Here is a 25,350-nt window from a genome sequence, read left to right on the forward strand (position 1 = left end):
TTATAGGCCTTCAAATACTTAAAAATAATTTATAATGTCTGTCTGATTTTCTGTTTCCCCCATTCCTGGATAAGCTGATTTTGAAGAAACTCCCAAATCAGCAACTAGCCCTTTCCTTTTTGGTAAGATATACACAATTTTATTTTTAGTGATGTCATTTGAAATTCTACCTCTTCAGTAACATCACTATTTTCTTCTTGAAGTATTTATATTGTAAATATCTGATGCTTCTGGGTAGTTTATGACTTTGGTCAGTTGCATTTCTTGAAAGGGAATATCATGATATGTCAAAGATATTAGTATTTTTAAAATAAGAGATCACATCAGCTAAAGTTGATATTGGAGTTTAGATATTTACCATCATGAAAAGAAATCTTTTTTTTTTAAACAGAAAATCAAAAAAGTAGTTTTTATGTAAAAGAAACAGAACGTATAACCTTTGGGGTAACTTAATCTTGCCATTTCAGTATTTGCTTATTTTTATGAAAATAAAGAAGGTCAGTGTAACCTTTTGATCTGTTTGATTCTTAAAGAAAGACAGAATTATTTGGTGAATCATATAGAATGATTTTCATATTACTTACTTAAAAACCAGCATTGTTCCAGGGGTAAATCCTAGTCCATAAAAAAAGTAAGCCAAAGATTGTATTACCACATAATAGATATACTTTCTTGAACAATCATCGATCCTTGAACATTCACCCAAATGAGCTGAGGTATTTCTGGATTGGAAACTGTTAACTTCAATACAGCTACAGTTATGAAACACCTAAAAACAATTTTTGATTTATTACAGAAAGCAATTTATAAAACACAATACACAATACAAAAAGTCTTTGTATTTAAAGAATAAAGCATCTATCAACTAAATAAAATACTAGAGATTTTAAATATCTTTTATTTATCTTTGATTTAATCACAGTTTTAGAGTTTGTAAATCCTCTAATATAAACTTCTCATTTCATAGATAAGGAAACTGAAATCCAAAGAGAGGAAGTGAATTGATCAGGATTACAGAAATAAAAAGTGGCTGAAATGGACTTTTCAAATCAGGTCCTCCAACTCAAAACCAGTGCTCTTCCCACCACTACTGTGATTTAGTTGAATGGCAAATTGGTTTCCTTGTACTCTTTCTATGTACTTTACGGTCTTATCTATCAGTGAAAAATATTTGGAAGCAACTATTACTTTTGTACTTGTTATATTAAAAATGTCAGTATAGAACGTCTAAAATGCAAAAGGAAGAACAGTTGGCTGATCGTTTTAAAATAACATACTCCAACCTCACTAAAACTTAATCACACACATATTCATTACTTAGACATACATTTCCACTTAGTTATGTAAGAACATTAACTCACTATTCTGTATTCATTGTTCAAGTAGTTGTGATTGTGGATCAAGATTCGATAAGCATTTGTGTAAGTTCATAGATACATATGTGTACATACATATATACATAATATTATATGTATACATATAAATAAGTGTGAGTCTGTGATTATGATTGCATCTATGCAAATGAGAAAGGAGATTTTATATTTGTGTTTCATAACCTACTTTCTCAAAATGCTTTATGTTTATATTTTGTATATACTTACATAGATAACATAAATAAAAATTACATGTTGAACAATTACAATGTAACAAACACTATAGTAGAGCTGGGGATAAAAATAGGAAACTACCTCAGAACCCAAGGAGTTTATACTTTATTAATGGGCCACAACACATATAAGCTAGTGGTGGTATTTTGTTTTAGAAAGTTACAGTGATTTTAAATAGAACCATATTTGAATAGATTGAAATACCTTTTCACAGAACTAGGACAGAGTTTACTTGATTACAGTTTAATTACTGGAAAAAGAAGGGGAGGGTACTTACTTGGCAATGCAGAAGAGAGAACAAAAATCACCATACATACCACATCCTTTCCATGGCCTACTGAATATTCACATCCAGCTAAACAGGGTGAAATGTAAGAGAGTCCATCATCTCCACAGACAGGATCCCATACATTGGCATCACAATTACAGTCTGAGTTGCAGAAAGAAAATGGCATATTTTGGAGGTCTGTCCCTGGGCCATTTCTATAGACAAAATATAGACATTTATCAGAGATAAAGGAAGAATAAAAGAAATTATATACTAAATAGATGAAGAAAACAAAGATGATAAAAATATCATAAAGGCAACACTGAAAAATATACATTTACTTCTATACTTACAAAAAATATTGGGACTTATCACAGTCATTCAATATAATTTAAGTAGGAAAAACAATGGAAGTAGATAAGGATTTTTTAAGAGACACCATTTTCCCAGAAGAGAGTGCTATACTGATGGATTTAGGTTTAGGTTTCCATTTTGTTGTTAATTGGCTATATTAACCTGGACAATTCAGTTCCCCTCTTTGGGTAACAACTTTCTTATCTGACAAAGGTTATTAAATTATATGAATGAAAAATGTTCATATGTTTATATTATGCAGTATTCAAAATAGGTGGCATTGTATCATATATGCAAACATGATTAGATATCATCAGATTTAATTGTTGCCATATTAAATAGCTTAGTACAGTATCTGGCACATTATATGTGCTCCAAATGTTTGCTTTCTTCCTAATAATCTCCAGTAGCATTTTGTGGTGCTTTAGGGTTTGCAGTCTTTTGTGAATATTGTCTCATCCTATCCTTATAACACCGTGGGATCTAAATGTTATTATTTTCACTTTACAGACGAGGAAATTGAAGCCACTGGAGGTTAAGTGACTTTCCCAGGTCACATACTGAGTTAAGTTCTGAAGCTGGATTTGAACTGAGATCTTCCTAATTCTAGTTCCAGCACTCTGTACCACCTTGCTGCATTACATCAATACATACCCATTGTAGGCTACTGTTAACCCAGCTACTGGTCTGTTCCCACAGTCTAATGTCAAAATCAGCAGTTGTATACAATAGCCACAAAGCTGAGAAATGAAGGTTAATTTAGTAACTCCAAATATGTCCAATTTGAATTTTCTAGCAATAAATCCTCCCAGGAAAAATGAAATACAAGTAACAGGAAACATGATTATTCCTGAAAAGGAAAGAAGAGGGAAAAAAAGCTGAGAGTTTGTAACTGTAGCTCTCTGACAAATCTTAGTCAATATAGGCATTTTCTAATTGAATTGCTGAAGATCACAGAGACAGGTTAGTGTTCTTTGTCCTCTATTGCCTGTATTGACTGCCTGTATTGTCTATTTGTCTATCACTTCAACCACAGATGGATAAAAAAAAGACTGATATGTCTGTCATTTGTCATTACTGTTTTGTTTTGTCTACATTTATGAGTAACCCTAGTTTGGTACAGTTTAACACTGATATAAAACTCTGATTTGAGTGATCAGTAATCGATTTTGGGATCATTTATGGTCTGGTCTGGTTAAAATAATACAAACCTGATATAAACCTCAATTCTATGTTGGAAGAGCCAGCATTTTTTTTGGAATTTCTCAGATTACTATCTGATTATCCATCTCTCAAATTACTGTGTTGTGTATATAAAAAAAATGAAAAAAATTTCTCATCTGGTTTGAGACTAATATAAAAATTTGTGGCCTGCAATCATTTTTTTTGAGGGATTCCATGGGTTACTCTGGTAATTCTGGTCTGGTAATTCAGAGAGCATTTTTATATCTATCAATTTCTAGTCTGATTACTTCTGGTTAAATTTATTCCCATCATGGGATCTGGTCAGGCTACTCCTTCTAAAGGCACCCCTTTGAGCTGTCTACTAGTTAGATAAAAAAAATTCAGGGTGATCATTGAGCTATCTTGACTACTAAGTAGTGCTGGGGTGGTCTGGTTAAACTTCGGGATAAAGAATGATAATTCCAATTGCAGCAATTGTCTGTAAATTTGGAAGTTAAATTATTCCTGGTTGAATCTACTACTGATAAAAAAGCTCTAGCATAGTTAAACTCTGAAAAAATACATAATTGTAAAAACAGTTGAAAGACAATACCCTTGCCATGGAGGATTTGTTGACATTAAAATCTTGCGTTTACTTAATTTAACTACTGAACCTTCATTTGCTCTGATTTTCCATGGTTATTGCAGTTCTGATGCTGAACTGTAAAACAGAGTCTTCCACTGTCCCCTTAGTCATTTAGTGGAACATAAATTTCAAGAGCCAGCAGAAAAAAGTCTGGGAATATTTTCCCCCCACCTTGATACTTTTGCTCCTTCTTCTGGCCAAATTAACAGTGTAACTGGAGTGAAAAGCCTAATAAGTAAATAGATAAATGCATATCTCATAAAATGAGAAGAGGAAGGTTTATCTTTTGCAGAAATTAACTGAAAGTAAATCTATTTACTATACATTAATTATTCCTAAAATGTGGTTTGAAAATGCTTAAATATCCTAGTATGTTTTTGGAGCAGGAAATCTCTTAAGGTAGTTTCCATCCAAATAAGAATGTTGGTAATTTTCCAACTGAGAACACTCCTTCACAACTTTGTAACCCTTCCTTTGATCTCTAAGGAGCTTCAATTTTTAATTTGTAGGAAAAGTTGACTGTTTTAGCTTAATTAGTATGACACTACTTTGCAAATGACAAAGTCAGTAGAATATAGAAAACTAGTCTTGAGATTAGGTGTGAAATATGATTGGGAAGCAAAGAAGTAAAGGAAGGTGTAGTATTGAATCAGAAGAGAGGAATCTAAAGCTTGGAAATATTGTACAGGTCTTTTAAAGTACATAGGAAGAAAGAGAGAAAATTAAAGAAAGTTGGGAACCATTTTCACTGACTGTGTGGACATGAAACTCAAGTAGAGGGGAATATGAAATAAGAGCTTTGATTTCCCAAAAGGGCAGGAATATACTTTGTGATTTTTACCCACTTTGGGAGAATAGAAAGTCCTCATCTTTGCTAGCTATCCATGTTATTTAGAATAGGCAAAAAGACCAGGATTTAGTGGAATATTACAGAAAAACTTAAGAGTTTTAGATCTCATTGAGGCCAAAGGAGGATGGTTGAATTTTGGTGTCCACAAATTTGTGAACACTATTTGAACATATTCTTGTTACAATTAATTTTGAGATGTCTTATGATCACTGAGCTTTATTTCAGCTATTATGATATTCTTGTTGACAAAGGACAATAGCTGAAATTGGAGCATGAATTATATTTTGACATTTACCAAATGAAATTTTTAAAAGTGTAGGGATATGTGACTGAGCCAGTTGAGGTTACTTGCCGATAGTGGGATGGATCAAGGAAATTTTGAAAATCCTATGTAATATAAAGCTAATAATTGTATTGCTTTGTTTTACTGTTGTATTAAATACTTTGCAATACTTGAACCTATCTGTGGAAATGCTTATCAGAAAACTTGTATTCAGGCATCCATGGAGGAAATCAATGGTGAAGATACACATTTCATATGATCTAGTGTCAAAAGCATGGAATGTCATTAGAAAATTTTAGCATTGTCACCAATTTACCTGTTACAGTAAGCCATGTAAACAGCTAAAGTGTCTTGAATTTAGCTGAGACATTAAAAGTTTAGCTCTAGTTAAAGATGGAAGCATTTCTGGCTCACCTTTATTACCCTTATTTACTTTAACTGTGATATCTAACTTTAAACCTTGTCCTATTTGATTAGTTCTTGCTCTGCCTGCCTACAAATTCCAGTGAAAATCCCCTAGTATTTGCTGAACGACTTATTACTTTACCTGTTGTACATTTTCCCCTTCTGCTATCAGACCTTTGGTCTATAAATCTCTACCTTCTCTTTTGCCCTCTGTAAAATCCAATTGTATACATCCTGCTTTGTCCTTTATAAGATTTTTTTGAATATGCTACTTGTGCCTCATTGATTTTCTTTAAACATAAGACTATGCTCCTAGCATATAATAAATTGGTTATTAAATATATATGTTCTCATAGGTATGGTTAGCTGGTATGGTACTACTGTACCTGTTAATGACTCTATGAATATTTTTAAAGTCAATGCCTAAGAATACATTAAAAATACAAAGACATCTTTAAGGTGAAAGCACCAATAGCTGATGGGATAGAGAAAGGCAATATGTGACCTTCAAGCTGAGTCTTCTATTTTGTTGTTCTATATAATCTTGGAGCAAAAGGTATTGGTGATAAAGAGGATGCTCAAAGAAAAGAAATTGTTGGAATACTGATTAGGTGTTGGAAAAATGGTCACACCAGCAGCTTTATCTGCATACTGAAACTATCTTTTTGGGACATTAAATAACTAGGGAGCTGGTCTAGTGTTTTTGTCAATGATTTTATCAATGATTTGCAATTTGTGAATGCTCCTTGAAATGCCAGTCACGAGATTAGGTGACTTTCCATAAATGTATCTGACATTACTAGTAAAAATTAAGGTATTAACGAAGCTGTTCATAAGGTTGACTGGTACAAATGCTTTTTAAAGGAGCAATCATATTTAAAAGAACTGCTTACATAGTTCTGTCAGTGTGTGTGTGTGTGTGTGTGTGTGTGTGTGTGTGTGTGTGAGAGAGAGAGAGAGAGAGAGAGAGAGAGAGACAGAGAGAGAGACAGATAGAGACAAAGAGACAGATAACTTGAGTAGTGTATCAGAAAGAATACAACTTTTCAAAACTTCTCATAGCTTATGTCTCCTATTTTCAAAAGACAATTTAGAGGGTATTTGTTACTTCAGAAAAACAGAATTTTTAAGTTTCATCATAGAAATATTAGTTAATTAGTTCAATATACAAATTTTCAATTTGCCTGCAGCTTTTCAGGAACATATCTATGATCTAAAAAGAAACATTTCATATTGCTTTAAAACCATAATCAATGGATCAAAACATATTTATTGAGTTCCAAATATATGGCAGATAATGTGTTAGTTATGGGGGATAGACAGATAAAAGTGAAACAGTTCTTACCTTAAAAAGTTTATGTTCTATCAGAGAAGACAACATGAACAAGTTAAACATACAAAAACATATATGTAAAATACTTTTTTTTGTTTTATTTTATTTTGTTTGTCAGAGGGACACCAGTAGCTGAAAAGATCATAAAAGATTTTGCTTAGGACATGGCACTTGAATTGAGCTTTGATGGAAATAAGAGATTCTATGAGTTGAATGTGAGGAAAAAGTATATTATAGACATGTGGGAAGGACAGTGCAAAGCAGTAAAGAAAAGTCCACTTTCCTTGGATCAGAAAGGGTGGAAAACAGTAATGCATGCAATAGGTTGGGGCTAGGTTGTGAAGGAATTTAAAAAAACTAAACAGGTTTTGTATTTTATCCTAGAGGCAATAAGAATTCACTGACTTGTATTGAATAGGAGAGTAACATAGTGAAATCTGTCCTTTTAGAAAATCACTTTGGCAGCTGTGTGAAGAAGGTATTTGAATGGAGGGATATTTGAGAAAGGAAGACCAATCAAAAGGCTCTTGAAATAATCCACCCTTGAAGTGATAAAAGACTATATTAGTGTGGCAATCATGAGAATAAAGAGAAAGAGAGAGGTACAAGTTATTGTAGTAATAAAGATGAGACATTTTAATAATTAATTGGATATGTACAGTGAAAGAAAGTGTAAAGTCAAGGGTAATGCCAAGGTCATGAATTTGAGTGATGCAGATGGTGTTGACCTTAAAAGAAACATAGCATTTTATTGGAAGAGTTCTTTTGGGATAAAGATAAATTAATTTTCTATTGGTCTTGTTATGTTCCAGGTCCTTGTCAGATATCCAGTTCAGAATTTCCAAATGGAAGATCTCAAGATACACATGATGCTCAGGAGAGAGATGAGGACTAGATATATAGGTCTGAAAGCTGTTGGCACAGAGATAATAATTAAATCCAGGAGAGTTGGTGAACACATTTAGTAAAAGAATATAGAGATAAGAGAACAGTGCCCAAGGGAACTTTGGCTATGCGCACAGATACAGGAGAGAGCTAGATGATGAACCAGCAAAGAAGATTGAAAAAGTGGTTAGACTCATAGGAGGAGAATCAAAAAAGAAGAGTATCGAAAGTTGGGAGAATATGCATGAGGTAGGGGTTGTTGAACACTTTCACTTACTAATAAGAGGGAGAGAAGGGAATAAGGACAAAGAAAAAGTCATCAGATTTGGCCATGATGCCTGACTGGTAACTTTGGAGAGGCTGAATTTAGTGGAATGATGAGATCCAAAGCCAAATTACACAGCGTTGAGGAAAAAGTGAAAAGAGTGGATATGGAGGTAAAAAGAGTAGATAGCTTTTCTTCTGAGAGTTTGATTATAAAAAAGGATGAAAGATGAAGGGCAGTGAACCTTGAGGGATTGATCTCTAGGAAAGGAACCCTACTAGATGTTGTTAAGTCATTTTTCAGTTATGTCTAACTCTCCATGACCCCATTTGGGGTTTTCTTGGCAGAGATACTGGAGAGTTTTTCCATTTTCTTCTTCAACTCATTTTACAAATGAAGAACTGAGGCAAACAGGGTTAAATGACTTGCCTAGGGTCACACAGCTAGTAAGTACCTGAGGCCAGATTTAAACTCATAAAGATGAGTCTTTTTGGTTCCAAATCCAGTGCTCTATTTTCACTGAGAAAGGAGTATGATTGTGGGAACAATTAGCTGGAGAAGAGAGACAAAATCATTTTGTAGTTGATCAAATCAACAAACATGCATTAAGCACCTGCTTATGTGAAAAGCACTCTGCAAGGGCTGAGAAATGAGACATTTAGACAAAATTGAGTTCCTGCCTTCATGAAGCTTAGAGTCTACCACGAGAATGAAGCACAAATATAGATAACTATGTTGAACAATGTATTGTAAATGAGTTAAAGAGGTATGGAGCAAAATGCTATGTAAGGTTGGAACTGAGATGTCATTACCGACTAAGGAGATAAAAACTTCTTGTGATAAGCGGCACTTGAATTGGACTATAAAGAGTAGGTTGGAATTTGTTGTATTTAAAGGGAAAGGAAGATATTACAGGCATAGGGAAGAGCTGGTGGAAATGCAGGTAAACTTGCCCAAGGCAGTGCAGGAAGTGTTAGGAAGAGAATAATACACTTTTGGTAAGAATTTAAACATTTTGATGGTTAATAATATGAGGTAAGGTTGGAGAGATAAGGTGGTACCAGCTTTGGAGGAACTTGAATACCAATCAAAAAAAGTTTAAATTTAGTCAGGAATGGTTCATTGTATATGATACAGTAAAAGTCAAATACTAAGACTTACCAAATATTAAGGTGGATTTAGAAATTGACTCGCCGTATCCCTGTTCTAAATATTTTGGTAGATACGTCAGATTCCCAACTAAGGCATTAAATGTCAACAAAGATAAAACCAAGTAGATGAGGTACATGCAGTTACTAAGAAGACATTTCAAGGAGCGGAAATAACCTAGAAAAAAAAGATAAGAGTTTTTATGAAAAAAGATAATTCAACAGATTCAAGAAATACCTTTTTTCCTTGCTCTGTGGATAGATAAGTATTAGGCTTTTGTATTAAACTATTATTCACAGAATCATAGAATGTTAGAGCTAAACACCAAACCTATTTAATTTTACAGAGTACAAAACTGAGGCCCAAAGAGATAATTTGAATTATACAAGGTCACAATGCTAACTAATGACAGGATGGCTTAAAAAAATCAATCTCTTCTCACTCTCACCCCATTGTTCTTTCAGCTACACTATACTGCCTCATTGAATCTTTCTGTCCTTCCTCATCAACAGTCATTGAAATGGTGCCTATGTATTGGCAGTTGCACCACTTTCAATGGCTCCATTATCTTATAAATGTTGATATTCCTGTCATCAATACAGTGCATATTTTGGGAGGGTTTCTTAATCTGTGAGCTTTTAGCCATGTGCTTCTGTAGCTTCTCCACAGAGGATTTAGCCAATGCATTGCTGGCTTTCCATGGGGCCATTTCCATTTTTTGGATCCCAGTAAGACATATTTGCCTTTTGTGTGTTATTCATTGTGTTTATCATATGGCTGGTTCCCCTTAGTTTTGGAATATCCATTTCCTTGACAATATCCCTTATTCTACCTCTTGATCATTGGCAATGTACTGTAAACCAATCATATCCATAATACAACTGTTCATTTTCATATGGTCACTTGCTGTTATCCCAACATTAAAAGAGCCAGATGCTTTTGAGTCCTTTTATATGTGAAGTGTAGCATAGCATCGTTGTTAAAGAATATAGTGTGGGGGGAGGGAGTGATGTGGGAAGAGAGAAGTGGGAAGGGAGAGGTCCATAGGATTATTGCAATTGGAACAAAGTACTAGGAGTAGGGGAACTGATTTTTTTAAAGGTGTTGATGTTTGATGAATATAGGGTGAAAGAAAAATAATTAAGTGTACTAAACAAATTTATCCAGATGTGTTTAATTTTTCTGTTGTCTATGGTCAGGGAAATGGATTTTAATTAAGAATGGTAAAGGAGTATATCATAGGCATAGGGAAGAGATAGAGGTAAAGGCATAGATTTGTCCAAGGCAGTATAAGTAGTGCTAGTAAGAGAATAATAGATTTTGGCTATAACTTAAACTTTTTGGTGGAAAAATAACTTGAGGCAAGGTTAGAGAGATAAAGTGGTACCAGCTTTGGAGGATCTTGAATACCAATCAAAAAAAAGTTTAAATTTTACTCAGTCAGGAATGGGTTACTGTATATAACACAGTAAAAGTAAAATAGTAAGATGACAAATATTAATTTAGATTTAGATGTTGACTCACCATATTGCAGTTAAATTTTATCCAAATTGCAACAACAATGTTATCGTTATCCCTGGATTTGATGTTAGAGGAACTAGGTTTGAATCCAATTCCATTATGCATCATTTATGTGAGATTGGACAAGTAACTTTATTTCTTGGACTCTAAGGGTCTCGTTCTACTCTAAATCCTATGACGTGTTAAGTAGATAATTTTCTTCTACATATTAAAACATAATTCCCTTGACTTCAACAAATATTCATAAAAGTTATGCATATTTTTGAGCAGGATAGGGGACATGGGGCAAAGCTCTTGTTAGCATTTAAGACAATCTACAGACAATCTACAGCTTCTTTGAGCTTTTTTTTCTCAGTTTCCTTCATTCTGGAATCAGAAGATTTGGGTTCTAGTTCTGGCTTTGTCACTGATCTTGTTTATCTGGAGAAACTATTTCCACCCTTTGGGCATCAGTTTTTTTATACAATGAAAAGGCTGTAAAACATCATCTTTATATTCATTTCACTTTTATGATTCCATGTTCTGTCATCTATCTAAGGATTACACACTTATTATGATGATTTATATTAACCTTCTGCCATTAATGACTGAATTTTCACTCTCTTCTCTTCTATTAGCCATATGTACAAACTAAATGTAATAGGGCTACAATGGAAGCCATCGCATTTAGATGAAATAAGTTTAAAAATCATTATTTCAATCCAGCTCCATTTCACACTCAAAGAGGACTGATTTTTGGATTAATTATGATTTAGAATTATCCTTTACAACACTTAATTTGCATAGATAAAGATGGGCAAGGTCCATTTGTTAAATATTCACCTGATGATTCTTGAGGATCCTTCTTTTGGTCAGGATTTTTAAAATTCAGCTTTTGGGTGTTTCTGTCGTTGATATTAGAGTTATCCAAAGACGCTGGAACTTTACTTTCCATTTTTGATTTCTTCAGGCTCTTAGGCATGAAAAAGAATGGTACTCCAGAAAGAATGCTAATGATCCCTGCTATGATAAAGCCAAGCCACCAAGCACCAACCCAACGGGAATCACTCGGATTTATTGTTATAAGGCCTATAATAGAAATTTATTTTTAAAATCTATTTAGAAATAAAATGCACAATGGAAATATGTCATTGCAAGAATTACTACCATTTTCTTTCACTGAAGTTAAAATTACCACATTTATCTTTAGGCAATGAGAAAATTCATTCGCACAAGGAAAAAATATGTATAAACAATAGATTAGTGAAGGATAAAGCACAGCAATGAGATCAATGAAAAATATTAATATTAGTAAAACTTGAATATGTCAAACCACATTGGAAAAGGATGCATCATTCTATTTCTGATATTTAATTCAATACAACATAGAATTTTGTTGTTATTTTTTCTGGCTGTATCAAATAATATTTTGGTAGTTTGATTTGGTATGGCACTGAATAAGCAAATCAATTTAGGTAGAATTGTCATTTGTATTATATTAGCATGGCCTACCAGAAGCAATTGATATTTTTTTCCAGATATTTAGATCTGACTTTGTGTGAAAAGTTTTTTGTAGTTGTATTCACATAAGTTTGTCTTGGCAGGTACATTCCTCTGTGTTTTATATTATTTGCAGTTATTTTAGTTGGAATTTCTCTTTCTAGCTCTTGCTGCTGGGTTTTATTGGTCATATAAAGAAATGCTGATGATTTATGTGGGTTTATCTTTTATCCTGCAATGTTGCTAAAGTTGTTGATTATTTCAAGTGATTTTTAGTTGATTCTCTAGGGTTCTCTATGTATACCATCATTTCACCTGCAAAGAGTGATAGTTTTGTTTCCTCATTGCTTATTCTAATTTCTTCAGTTTCTTTTTCTTCTCCTATTGCTGTACCTAAAATTTCTAGTACTATATTGAATAATAGTGGTGATAATGAGCATCCTTGCTTCACCTCAGTCCTATTGGGAAGGCTTCTAGTTTATCCCCATTACAGATAATGTTTGCTGATGCTTTTAGATAGCTACTGCTTATAATTTTAAGGAATGCTCCTATTATTCCTATGCCCTTGAGTGTTTTTAATAGGAATGGGTGCTGAATTTTATCAAAAGCTTTTTCTGCATTAATTGAGATAATAATATGATTTCTGTTGGTTTTATTATTGATATGGTCAATTATGCTGAAAGTTTTCCCAATTTGAACTAACCCTGCATTCCTGGTATAAATCTCACTTGGTCATAGTGTATAATCCTTCTGATATATTGCTGTAATTGCTTTGCTAGCATTTCATTCAAAATTTTTGCCCCATTAGGGAAATTAGTCTATAATTTTATTTATCTGGTTTTTTTTAACTCTTCCTAGCTTAGGTATCAGTAACATATTTGTATCATATGTATTTTGCCTGTTTAAAAAAATTGTTTATATAGTATTGAAATTAATTGTTCTTTAAATGTTTGGTAGAGTTCACTCATGAACCCATCTGACCCTGAGAATTTTTTCCTAGGGATTTTATTAATGGCTTGTTCACATTTTTTTTCTAAGATGGAGTACTTTAGGCATTCTATTTCCTGATATGTTAATCTAGGTAATTTATATTTTTGTAAATAATCATTTATGCCACCTAGGTTGTCAGATTTATTGGCATATAAGGCAAAATATTTTCTAAGGTTTGTTTTAATTGCTTCTTCATTGATGGTGATTTCACCTGTTTCAATTTTGTTATGGGATATTTAGTTTCTTCTTTTTTTTTTTAAATTCAAATTAACCAATGGCTTATCTATCTTATTGGTTTTTTCATAACACCACATCCAAGATTTATTTATTAGCTCAACAGTTTTTTTTGTTTGTTTGTTCTTTTACTTTCAATCTTATTAATCTTACCTTCGATTTTCAAGATTTCTGATTTGGTGGTCAATTGTTTATTTTAATTTGTTTTTTTTCTAGGTTTTTTTTATTCATGAAGCAACAGTGCTGCTTACAGCTACTGTGGAGGTGTAAGGCCAATAACACCAGCACACAGGAGGGCTGCTAGCATAGGTTCTTTGATCTGCTTTTCTAAGGAAAACAACTTTAAGGGATTAGCAATCTCACTTTAATTAAACATATATATGTTATTCACTTAGTTCAGGGGGAAAAGACAGCACCATGATCTTCAGAGAAAATACAAACAGAAATTACAAGCAGAAATTATATAAACAGAGCAAATAACACAAATCAGCAGAGAAGGCTTCTAACTGTCTGTCCATAACAATACATCTATAGTTACCAGACCAAAAAGCACCAACATCTGGGTTTTCAAAGCTGGGGGGCTCCTTAATGGCTACCCAGAGTCTCATTTGGTCAAATCACACAAACACTCTCCCAACGAGTGATTCTCCCAAAGCAAAATGCTAAGCTCAGAGGATATATACTGTTTCCAGTCAAAAACTCTTGATTCAATCAAAGACTCTTGATTGAAACAAAGGCAAGGCTCAATCAAAGCACTTGATTTCCTTAGTGCTGAGAAGCTCTCCAAAAGAAAAAACAGAAAAAAGTCCCACTTTGCATGCCATTACAGTTCACATGCCCCATTCAATGATGCGTTCTTTTTCCATTTTGTTGATGCAAGAATTTAGAGAAATAAATTTTCCATTAAGTACTCTTTGGCTGCATCACATAAATTTTGGTATGTTGTCTCATTGTTGCCATTCTCTTTAATGAAATTATTGATTGTGTCTATGATTTGTTCTTTGACCCACTTATTCTTTAGGATTAGAGTATTTAGTTTCCAATTAATTTTTAATCCATATTTCCCCTGCCTTTTTTCAATGTAATTTTTATTGCATTGTGATCCAAAGAGAATATATTTACTATTTCTGCCTTTTAACATTTGATTTTAAGGTTTTTATGCCCTATTATATGGTTAATTGTTTGTAGGTACCATGTACTGCTGAGAAAAAGGTATATTTCTTTCTTTTACCGTTCTGTTTTCTCCATAGATCTGTCATATCTAACTTTTCTGATATTTTTATTTATCTCCTTATATTATTTCTTGTTTATTTTTTGTTGCACTTATCAGGTTCTGAGAGGGGGCAGTTGAGGTCCCTCACTGGTAAAATTTTCCTTTCTATTTCTTCCTGTAACTCATTTAAATTCTCCTTTAAGAATTTGGATGCTCTACTACTTCCTGAATATATGTTTAATATTGATATTGTTTCATTGTCTATGGTGCCTTTTAGCAAGATATAATTTCCCTCCTTATCTCTTTTAATTAGATCTATTTTTGCTTTTACTTTCTTTGAGATCAGAATTGCTATCCTTTGTTTGTTTTTTTCTTTCAGCTGAAGCATAATAGATTCTGCTCCAGCCCCTTACATTTACTCTGTGTCTCTGCTTCAAGTGTGTTTCTTGTAAAGAACATATTTTAGGATTCTTATTTTGTTTCTACTTTACTATCTGCTTCTGTTTCATGGGAGAGTTCATCCAATTCAGATTCCCAGTTATGATCACTACCTGTGTATTTCCTTCCATCCTATTCTTCCTCCTGTTTGTCTTCTCTCTCCTTTTACCTTTTCCCTCCTCACCAGTGTTTTGTTTCTGTCTACTACCTCCCCTGATCTGCCCCCCCTCTTTTGTCAGTCCCCACTCCCCCTTACTTGATTCCCTCTCCTCCTGCTTCCCTGTCATGTAAAGTAAATTTCTATATTCAACCAATTGTGTATATTATTCCCTCTTTGAGCCAAATACTGGGTAGATCAAGGTTAAAGTGATACTCATAGCCTACCATCTCATCCTCCCCTCCGCTGTAATAGGTATTTGGTGTTGCTTCATGTGAAATAATCACCCCATTCCCTCTCTCCACCTCTCCCTTCCTTCTACACCCATTGTACTCCTCTTTCTCATCTTTTAATTTTTTGTGTCATTCCCTCAAATTTACCTTATATCCATATACTATGTATATTCCTTCTATCTGTACTTTTAGTGATATTATTTTTAAGAATTACAAGTATCATCTTCCTGTGTAGGAATGCAGTTTAGCTCCCTTATACTTTCTTTTTCCCTTTTTTTAAAGCTGTTTATGCTTCTCTTGGGTCTTGATATTCGTGGTCAAATTTCTGGCTTAGTTCTGGTCTTCCCCTTATGAAAGCTTCAAATCCTTCTATTTCATTGAATGACATTTTCCCGCTTGATGTATTATGCTTAATTTTGCTGGGTAAGTGATTCTTGGTTGTAGTCCTAGCTCCTTTGCCCTCTGGAATATCGTGTCCCATGACCTCTGATACTTTAATGTTGTGACTGCCAAGTCCTGTGTAATCCTGATTGTGACTCCCTGATATTTGCCTTGTTCTTTTGGGCCTCTTAGACCATTTTTTTTCCTTGACCTGATAGTTCTGAAATTTGGCTATAATGTTCCTTGGAGTTTTTATTTTGGGATTTCTTTCCTGAGGTGGTCAGTGGATGCTTTCAATGCCTATTTTGCCTTCTGGTTCCATGACATCTGGGCATTTTTCTTTGATAATTTCTTGAAAGATGCTGTCCAGGTCCTCCTTTTGATTGTGGCTTTCAGGTAGTCCAATGACTCTGATATTGTCTCTCCTGGATCTATTTTCCAGGTCAGTTGTTTCTCCCATGAGGTATTTTACATGTTCTTCAATTTTTTTCTTCTTTGAGTTTTGTTTGGTTGATTACTGGTGTCTCATAGAGTCATTAGTTTCCACTTGCCCAATTATGTATATTAAGATTTTTTTCCCCTCAGTTAACTTTTGTACTTTCTTTCCCATTTGGGCAATTGTATCTCTTAAGGAGTTGTTTTCTTCAGTGGATTTTTTTATCTCCTTTTCCATTTTGGCCAGTTCTACTTTTTAAGCTGTTGTCCAAGCTTTCTGATTCTTCTTTATAATAATTCTGTTGTATCACTCCCATTTTTTTACAATTTTTATTCTACCTCTCTTGCATGATTTTTAAGCTCCTTTTTGAGTTCTTCCATGAGATATTTCTGGCCTTGAGACCACTACCTGTTTTTCTTTGTGGTTTTGTCCATAGGTGTTTTGACATTGTTGTCCTCTTCTGAGTTTATGTCTTGGCCCTCTCGGTCACCATAATACCTTTCTATGATCAGATTCTTTTGTTGTTGTTGTTTTTTTGCTCATCATTTTTGGCCTTTTTTCTTTCTTTTAAATTAGATCTCAGCTCCCACAGTGGAAAGGGCTCTGTCTCAGGCTTCTTGTTCCAGTGGCTACAGGCCCTGGCTGTTTACCTGATGTTGCCCTGGGGCCCATAGGGGACCCTTGTGTCTGCTGCTGTGTTGAGGGCTTTGTGTGGGTGTTCACTGGAGCTACTGGAGAGTGTAGGTGTGTGGCAGCTTACCTGATGATGAGTTGAGGTCCTAGTCATGGTATCTGACATATGCTGTGGCCTGGTAAGATTTTTCTGCATTTCCCTGGTACTATACTGAAGCACATGGAGGTCTGAACACTGGAGAATGCCTATTTGCCTTGGGCTTCGCTGAAGTACACTGAAGGCTGGCCAGACCCTGTCTTTAAGAATTTGAGTTTCAACCTTGCTGGAAGCTAAACGATTAAACTTCCCTAAGAAGTGTTGGAAGCCAGCAGAAAGAGATAGAAAGAGAAATTTTAGTTAAAATAACTGCAGACAATATAAAAGATGGGAGTCTACCTTCCATGAAAAAACAGAAACTATATGATCACAATTTCAAAACACTTTTCACACAAATAAAGTTAATTTAAAAAAATAGAAAAAAACTATATTAATTGCTCATGAGTAGGTTGAGCCAATATGATAAAATTGCAATTCTATCTAAATTAATTTACTTACTCAGTGCCATACTAATCAAACTATCCAAAAATATTTTATAGAACCAGAGAAAAAAATTAAAAGATCATCTGGAAGAACAAAATTTCAGGAATATCAAGGGAATTAATTTAAAAATGTAATGGAAGGTGGCCTGGCCATACAAGATCTTGAACTGTATTATAAAGAGGTAATCATTAAAACAATCTGGTACTGGATTAAAAAATAGAGTGGTGGATCAATGGAATAGATTTGGTACACAATACATTGCAGTAAATGTGAATACTAATTTAGTGTTTGATGAACCCAAAGATTCAAGATTTTGGGAAAAGAACTCACTATTTGACAAAAACTGCTGGGATAACTAGAAGACACTATAGGAAAAGTTAGATATGGACCAACATTTCACACTGTATCCCAAGGTAAGGTCAGAATGGATACACAATTTAGACATAAAAGGTGACACATAAGTAAATTAGGTGAGCATGAAATAGTTTATCTGTAATATCTATGGATAAGGGAATAATTAAGGATCAAAGAGATAACATTACAAAATGTAAAGTGAATTATTTTGATTATATGAAATAAAAAAACTTGTACAAACAAAAGTAATGCAACCAAGATGATAAGGAAAATAGAAAACTGGGGGAAACTTTAAAGCACCTGTCTGTGATAAAGGCCTCAGTTTTTCAAATACACAGAAAACTGAGTCAAATTTATAGGAATCCTTATCATTCCTCAATAAATAAATCATCAAAGATATGAATAAGCAATTTTCAGATGAAGAAATTAAAGCTACCTATAATCAAATGAAATAAAATGCTCTAAATCAGTACTGATTACAGAAATGACCATTAAAACTACTCTGAGGTACCACCCTATGCCTATTATATTAATAATAATATAGAAAAGTAAAACTATAAATAATGGAGAGGATATGGGAAAATTGGGACAGTGATATACTGTTATTGGAGCTGCAAACTGATTCTACCATTCCAAGAAGTAATTTGGAACTATGTCCAAAGGGCTATAAAACTGTGCATACCCTCTGATCCAGCAATAACACTACTAGGTGTGCAACCCAGAAAGATTAAAAAAATGGGAACCTATTTGAACAAAGATATTCATTGCAGCTATTTTTTGATGGCAAAGAATCAGAAATTGAGAAGGCACTCATCAAATGGAGAATGGCTGAGCAAATTGTAGTATGTGATCATAATGGAATACTATTATGCTATAAGAAATGACAAACAGGATGATTTCAGAAAAATCTAGAAAGTCTCACATAAACCAATGCAGAGTGAAGTGAGAAGAGCCAAGAGAACATTGTACACAGTGACAGCAATATTGTATGATGAACAATTGTGAATGACTTAACTTTTCTCAGCAATACAATGAACCAAGACAATTCCAAAGGACTCATCATGGAAATTCCTGTCTTCCTCTGGGGGTGGTGGTGTTGGATGAAGTCTGAATGCAGACCAAAGCATACTTTTCTCTCTCCCTCTCTCTCTCCCTCTCTTTCTTTCTTTCCTTTTCTTTATTTCTTCTTCCTCCCTTCCTTCCTTTCTCTCTCTCTCTCTCTCTCTCTCTCTCTCTCTCTCTCTCTCTCTCTCTCTCCTTTCTTCTGGAAAATGAATGTGGAAATATGTTTTACATATATCACCTATGTCAGATTGTACATGTATCACCTATATCAGATTGCTTACAATCTCAGGAAGGGGGGAAGGGAGGAAGAAGAGAACTTAAAGCTCCACATTTTTAAAAAAAAGTGATAAAATTGTTTTTTACATGTAATTGGGGAAAAATCAAATATTATTTTAAAATGTTGGAGGGTAAATCCCAAATAAAATCATAGAATTCTACATTATTAGAGGTGAACTGAGGCATTAAAATCCAATCAAACTACTTCATTTGATTAAATCAATAATACCATGTACTTCTTTAGAAATAGAGTGTGATATAGTGGATTTGAAGATTGTTGTCATAGCTTGGAGGGTTGGGCAGAGCCAAGATAATGAAGTACAGGCAGAAACCCAGCTGAACTCTTACAGTATACCCCTCTAAACAATTTTAAAATAACTCCTTAAAACAAATTTTGAAGTGGCAGAGACAATTATCGAGTGATGTCAGGGAGGCATTTTTTCCAGCCTAAGATGATTTAGAAGTTCAGTAGGAGAGGTCTGTGATGTTATGGAAGAGGCCAGGCAGGAGCACTCATGGTGTGCATGAGCAGCATCACCAGCACTGGTAGCAGAGACAGAACATGGAGGCAACTAAAACACTGAAAGCAGCAGCTTTGGGAGTTCTCAGCCCAGAGACAATGATAAGGGAATCAGAAAACTGGAAAGAAGGAGCTTACAAGGGCCCCTTTGCTGTCACTGGGTGCAGCTGGCACTGATTGGCCCCGCTATTGCCCAAATGCTGTTCTGGGTCACAGTTCTAGTGTGGAGAGGAGTTAGTCACAAGGGAGAAGGAGCCCTGGTCACATTTCCAAGACAGAGAGGACCACTAGTGCTTGTGGATTAAGGATAGCAGGAACCCTGGTCACAGTTCTAAGGCAGAAAAGTCCTAGTGCTTTTCACTGCAGGAAAGTAGAGGACCTGGTTATAGGGCCAAAAGGAGGGCTAACACTTGTGGCAACAAGGGAGCAGGGTCTTTTCTGGGTAAAGACCAGACATTGGTGATCTCACCTCTCCCCAGATCACAGCCACTCTGGATGGACTGAAAATTCTCAGACCACTAGAAGTAGTTTTGAAATCACATCATGGAAAAATTCTGAAGCATGGGACAGTTGTCTATAAAAATGAGCAAGGTAATAAGAAGGTGATGTAGCAGGTAGAAGTAAAGTAGAGGAGGCAGGAAGGATAGGAAACAAAAGATATATACGAACATAAAAAACAAAGATCAGGAGGAGATTATGTTTGGGAAAGTATATGTCTATATACTATATATATATATATGCATGTGTATATGTATAAGTGTATGTTTATATCTGTATGTATATTTATATATCAAGAAATATCTAAATTATATTGTAGCCTTCTGGGGGGTAGGGGGAGGGGAAAAAAGAACAAAGTTAAAAAGTGCACAGCAGAGAACAAAAGAAAACACAAGGAAGCAAAGAAAATATGGACAATTTTCAACACAAGGTGTATTATTTATCATACAGGCCTTTCTGAAATGAAATTTATTGTTACATATTTTGAATCCTCTCCTATGTTCTGCTATGCACATGACATGCTTTTTTTTTTCTTATTTTATATTTAAGTTTCAATATTTAAGTTTATGATATGTTTTTGTTTCTTTTCTCCATTTTGTATTTGTGTTCTGGTAAAATAAAATTTAATAAAAAATGAGCAAACACCAAAGCCAAGAAAGAACTTGACCATAAAAATCTACTACAGTGGCAAGGAAGGCTAAGATATAAACCCAGAAGACAATGTGGAAACAGCTACAACCAAAGCCTCTAAGAAAATAGCTAATTGGATACAAACCCTACAAGAATTCCTGGAAGAGTTAAAGAAAGAGATGAGTGGTAGAGGAATAATTGGGAAAAATAAATGAAAGTGATGCAATTAAACTATGAAGAAAGAATTAACAGCTTGGTAAAAGAGGCACAAAAACACTGAAGAAAATAATACAATTAAAAGAGAATCAACCCAATGGTAAAAGAGGCACAGAAGGCAAAATTGACACTGAATTCATCTCATATTTGGAGACTGCCTCAAAATGTCAGGCAATCAGGTTTAGTCCTGCTCCACTTACTCATCATGGTGACTCAGGACTCTCACTAGTCATTTCAATGTGGCTGATTCTACCCAGATAAAAACTAAAAGGTTTTCAAGTAAGATTCCATTGAAGGACTATCTTCCTGCTTTCCAGAGATCAGCTAGTCACCATCTAATAGTTTCTCTAGCAACAACACCACAGTGTCCACAAAGTCAATGAGGTCAGGGCCAATGTCTTATTTTAACCAATATTTTTTGTTTTAAATATTCATTTATTAAAATTCTGAATTATAATTTCTCTCCCTCTGCCCTTTCTACACCCACTGAGAAGGTAAACAATATATCAATTATACATGTGAAGTCAGGCAAAATATATTTATATATTAGCCATGTTGCAAAAAATAAAGTAAAAATTGAGAAACATGTAAAAAAATTTAAAAAGCATGTTTCAGTTTCATTGAGTTCATCAATCTCTGGAAGTGATAACATTTTTCATCTTGGGTCTTTTAAAACTTTCTTAGATCATTGTCTTGTTTATGTTTTTGTTTTTCTCTGTTTTGATTTGAATATAATATCATTCACAGTTGATCATTACAATATTACTCTTACTGTGTTTTCCTGGTTTTGCTCACGTCATACAGATCTTTCCAGGTTTGTCTGAAACCATTCTGTTTTTCATTTCTTATAGTGCAGTAGTAACCCATGACAATCATATACCACAACTTGTTTAGCCATTCCCCAACTAATGGACATCCCTTCAATTTCCAATTCTTTTCCACTACAAAAAGAGCTACTATAAATTTTTTTGTACAAATAGGACCTTTTCCCTTTTCCTTGATCTTTTTCAGACACAGAGCTAGTAGTGGTATTACTGGGTCAAAGGGTATGCACAGATATATCACTCTTTGGGAATAGTTCCAAATTGTTTTCTAGAATTGTTGAACTAGTACACAACTCTACCAACAGTAAATTAGTGTCCCAATTTTTCCACATCCTCTCCAGCATTTGTCATTTTCTTTTTCTGCCTTGATAGCCATTCTGATAGGTTCAAGGTGGTATCTAGAGTTATTTTAGTTTGAATTTCTCTAATCAGTAGTGGTGTAGAGAATTTTTCATATGACTATTGGGAGTTTTGATTTCTTCTTCTGAAAATTTCCAGTTCATATATTTTGACCATTTATCAATTGGTCTATTGCAGTTGCAGAGGACTATTATTTTTCATAGATTTGAGTCCATTCCCTATATATTTGAGATATGAGGCCTTTATCAGAGAAACCTGCTCTAAAATTCCCCTCACCCCAGTTGCTAGTTTTCCTTCTAATTTTGGTTGTATTAGTTTTTTGTACAAAAGCAAGAAATTTCCATGTAATCAAAATTATCTGTTTTACTTCCTATGATCCTCTCTATCTCTGCTTTTTCATGTTCTCCTAATTTACTTATTATGTCACTCTATATGTCTAAATTATGTACCCATTTTGACCTAATCTTGGTATTATGTGTGGTCTATACTTACATATATATATATACTCATATATATTGGTCTATACTTAGTTTTTGAAAACTGATTTCCAGTTTTCCTAGCAATTTTTTATCAAATGGTGAGTTTTTACTCCCAAAGCTTGGATTTTGGGGTTTATCAAATGCTAGATTACTATAGTTATTTACTATTATGTATTGATTTTAGAAAGGTAATACTTATTTTTAGAAAGGCTCTATCAATTCCTATGCTGTTTTTTTACAATTTTAATAAGAATGGGTGTTGTATTTCATCAAAGGCTTTTTCCTACATCTATTGATATAATCATATATTTTGTTGTTATTGTTATTGATATGGTCAATAATTCGTATAGTTTCCTAATAATGAACTAGCCCTTCATTGCCAGTATCAACCCCCCCCTCCGGTCATAGTGTCTGATCTTTGTGATAAATTGCTGTCATCTCCTTGCTAGTATTTTTAATTTTTTTTGCGTTGATATTAATTAAGGAAATTGTTTTGCAATTTTATTTTTTTATTTTTTCTTTCCCTGGTTTAGGCATTGAAACCATTGTTTGTGTCATAAAAGGCATTTTGTAGAACTCATTCTTTGTCTTTTTTTTCTCAAATGGTTTATATAGTATTGAGATTAATTTTTTATGTGTTTGGTAGAATTCACTTGTGAATCTGGTCCTGGGGAATTTTTTTCTTAGGGAGCTCATTTATGGCTTATTCATATCTTTTTTCCTAAGATTGAGCTATTTAAGCATTTCTTTTTCTCTTATGTTAATCTGGTAGTTTATATTTTTGTGAATATTCAGCCACTTCACTTGTACATATACAATAGAAAAAAATTTGGAATACCAAATAAACATTTTGGGGGTTATCCCATAAAAGTATTGAGTCCCTCCTACCTGAAATCTAACTTCAGTAGGCAAGCAATGTTGATTAGCGAGATGATATTTTTCTGAGATTTGATGCCCAGCTATTTTTAAAGGTGATCTAGTGGGGTTAACCTCAAGAGCAATCCTTCCAATATTGTCTGAACTGAGGAACCCTTGTGGATCCTCTTTCCAAGGAAAGCCCAGGCTATGACCTTTGGATGGGGGCTTCTGCTGAAAGGACTTTGACTATTAATCCTGAATATGAGGGTTTGAAAAGGCATAATTCCTGTATGATTTGAGGAAGATTGTATTCCAAATGAAGTTGTTTCATAAAGAGAACCAGAGGGAGCAGGTATCTGAGTAAGCCTAGCCTTATCAATTTGAATATGACTCCTGTGATTTTCCTTGAGTAATCTCTGGAGACTACTTTCTATAGAAAATTTAAAACAAGGAACACAAATGTATCTATCAGCTCCAGACATTACTAAACAAGAATGTGCACAGGAAAATTTAGATGGAAAAAATTATCAAAGCAGTTTCATGTTCTCAGTGTAGTTAATGTCCTCCAATTTCATGAAAAGATGGTGACTGGAAGACTTAAATGAAATATTTCAGGTATATAGTTAACTGCCAAGTTAATAACTCTATAGTGATTTTCATTTTCATATTGGATTCTACCAAAAGAACTATTTATTCATCTAAATTCTTAGTAGTTTTGGTTAGGAGAAGCTATAAAATTAGTTATTTGTCAACAAATAAAAATCCCAAATGATTATCTGAATGTTTTACTTTCAGTTAATTTAATTAAACTTATACACACAGAATCTAAAATTTATTTGTTACCATTCTCCAAGATTTCTATATTTGCAAAATGGTAAAATATCATTTCATCTTATATTACAACATGCAGATATTATAAGTTGTAATTAGAATTGAATTCTTTCAAAGCATGATGAACAGGGAATATTTTTTTTAAATATTGCTTTGATTTCTTTGTACTTACTTAGGTCTACATATCCAACGTCCACATATATTCTTGCACATAATGCTGCTAGCAGAAAGCCTAGTATTGAGCCAACCAATGACAACGATTGCAAAAGACCTGAAATATAAAATAATTCAGTCATTAAAAGCAACATTGTTTCAATGGCTACAACATTCCTTTTTTTGTTGCAAATACAATACTGTGATCACATACTGAAGAAATAGGTTTCTTTAAGTCAATTCTTTTTTATCAAAATATATTAATAGAAGATTATTATGAAGGTAAGTCAAGAAAAAAAGATTTAAAATGATGATTACAGTTATATATTCTAATACTTTAAGGCTATGTCCTTCCTTTAGTGGTGAGATAATTAACTGGTATTTTTTACTCTATGGTTCATGACATGAACTTTAGACAATAATAAAGCAACATACATACTATAAGATAGGCATTTCAATCAGGAAGTCAGAGGAGTCACCTTATGTTCCTGGGCCACATAGCCTTTAGGTAGTAAGGAGTACATGTGCCAAGTGACAAAAGTAAATAGCAACAGCAATTTGTTATCTGTGCACAGAGCCACCTATTGAAAAATTGGTTGAGGGTTTTGCTTCAATCAGGGTGAAGGTTAAGGGAGAGACTCCTGCATCTCTGACAGTAACAACTCAAGGAGGCACTAGTAGATGGCTATTAGAAGTTTAGAATGTGCAGTTCTGGGAGCCAAGTAGGCAGAGTAAGCAGTGAATCACTGTCACTCTCCCTTATTGACCTCTGGAAAAAAACA

The 25,350-nt window shown here is 33.9% G+C and overlaps 1 protein-coding gene across 1 annotated transcript in view; it reads right to left on the reverse strand.

The window, feature by feature from the left end:
- The window catches only part of LOC118851723 (solute carrier organic anion transporter family member 1B1-like), a 73,016-nt gene that overhangs the window by 8,204 nt on the left and 39,462 nt on the right, over window positions 1–25,350 (reverse strand). The window contains exons 7-12 of the mRNA XM_036761234.1: window positions 24,588–24,686; window positions 11,553–11,798; window positions 9,222–9,386; window positions 2,884–3,079; window positions 1,925–2,090; window positions 585–769 (exon numbers count right to left, since the gene is read on the reverse strand). Of these exons, the coding sequence (XP_036617129.1) occupies window positions 585–769; window positions 1,925–2,090; window positions 2,884–3,079; window positions 9,222–9,386; window positions 11,553–11,798; window positions 24,588–24,686 (1,057 nt within the window). The remainder of the gene's footprint in view (window positions 1–584; window positions 770–1,924; window positions 2,091–2,883; window positions 3,080–9,221; window positions 9,387–11,552; window positions 11,799–24,587; window positions 24,687–25,350) is intronic.

Source organism: Trichosurus vulpecula, chromosome 5, assembly GCF_011100635.1.
Source record: "Trichosurus vulpecula isolate mTriVul1 chromosome 5, mTriVul1.pri, whole genome shotgun sequence".
NCBI lineage: Eukaryota > Metazoa > Chordata > Mammalia > Diprotodontia > Phalangeridae > Trichosurus > Trichosurus vulpecula.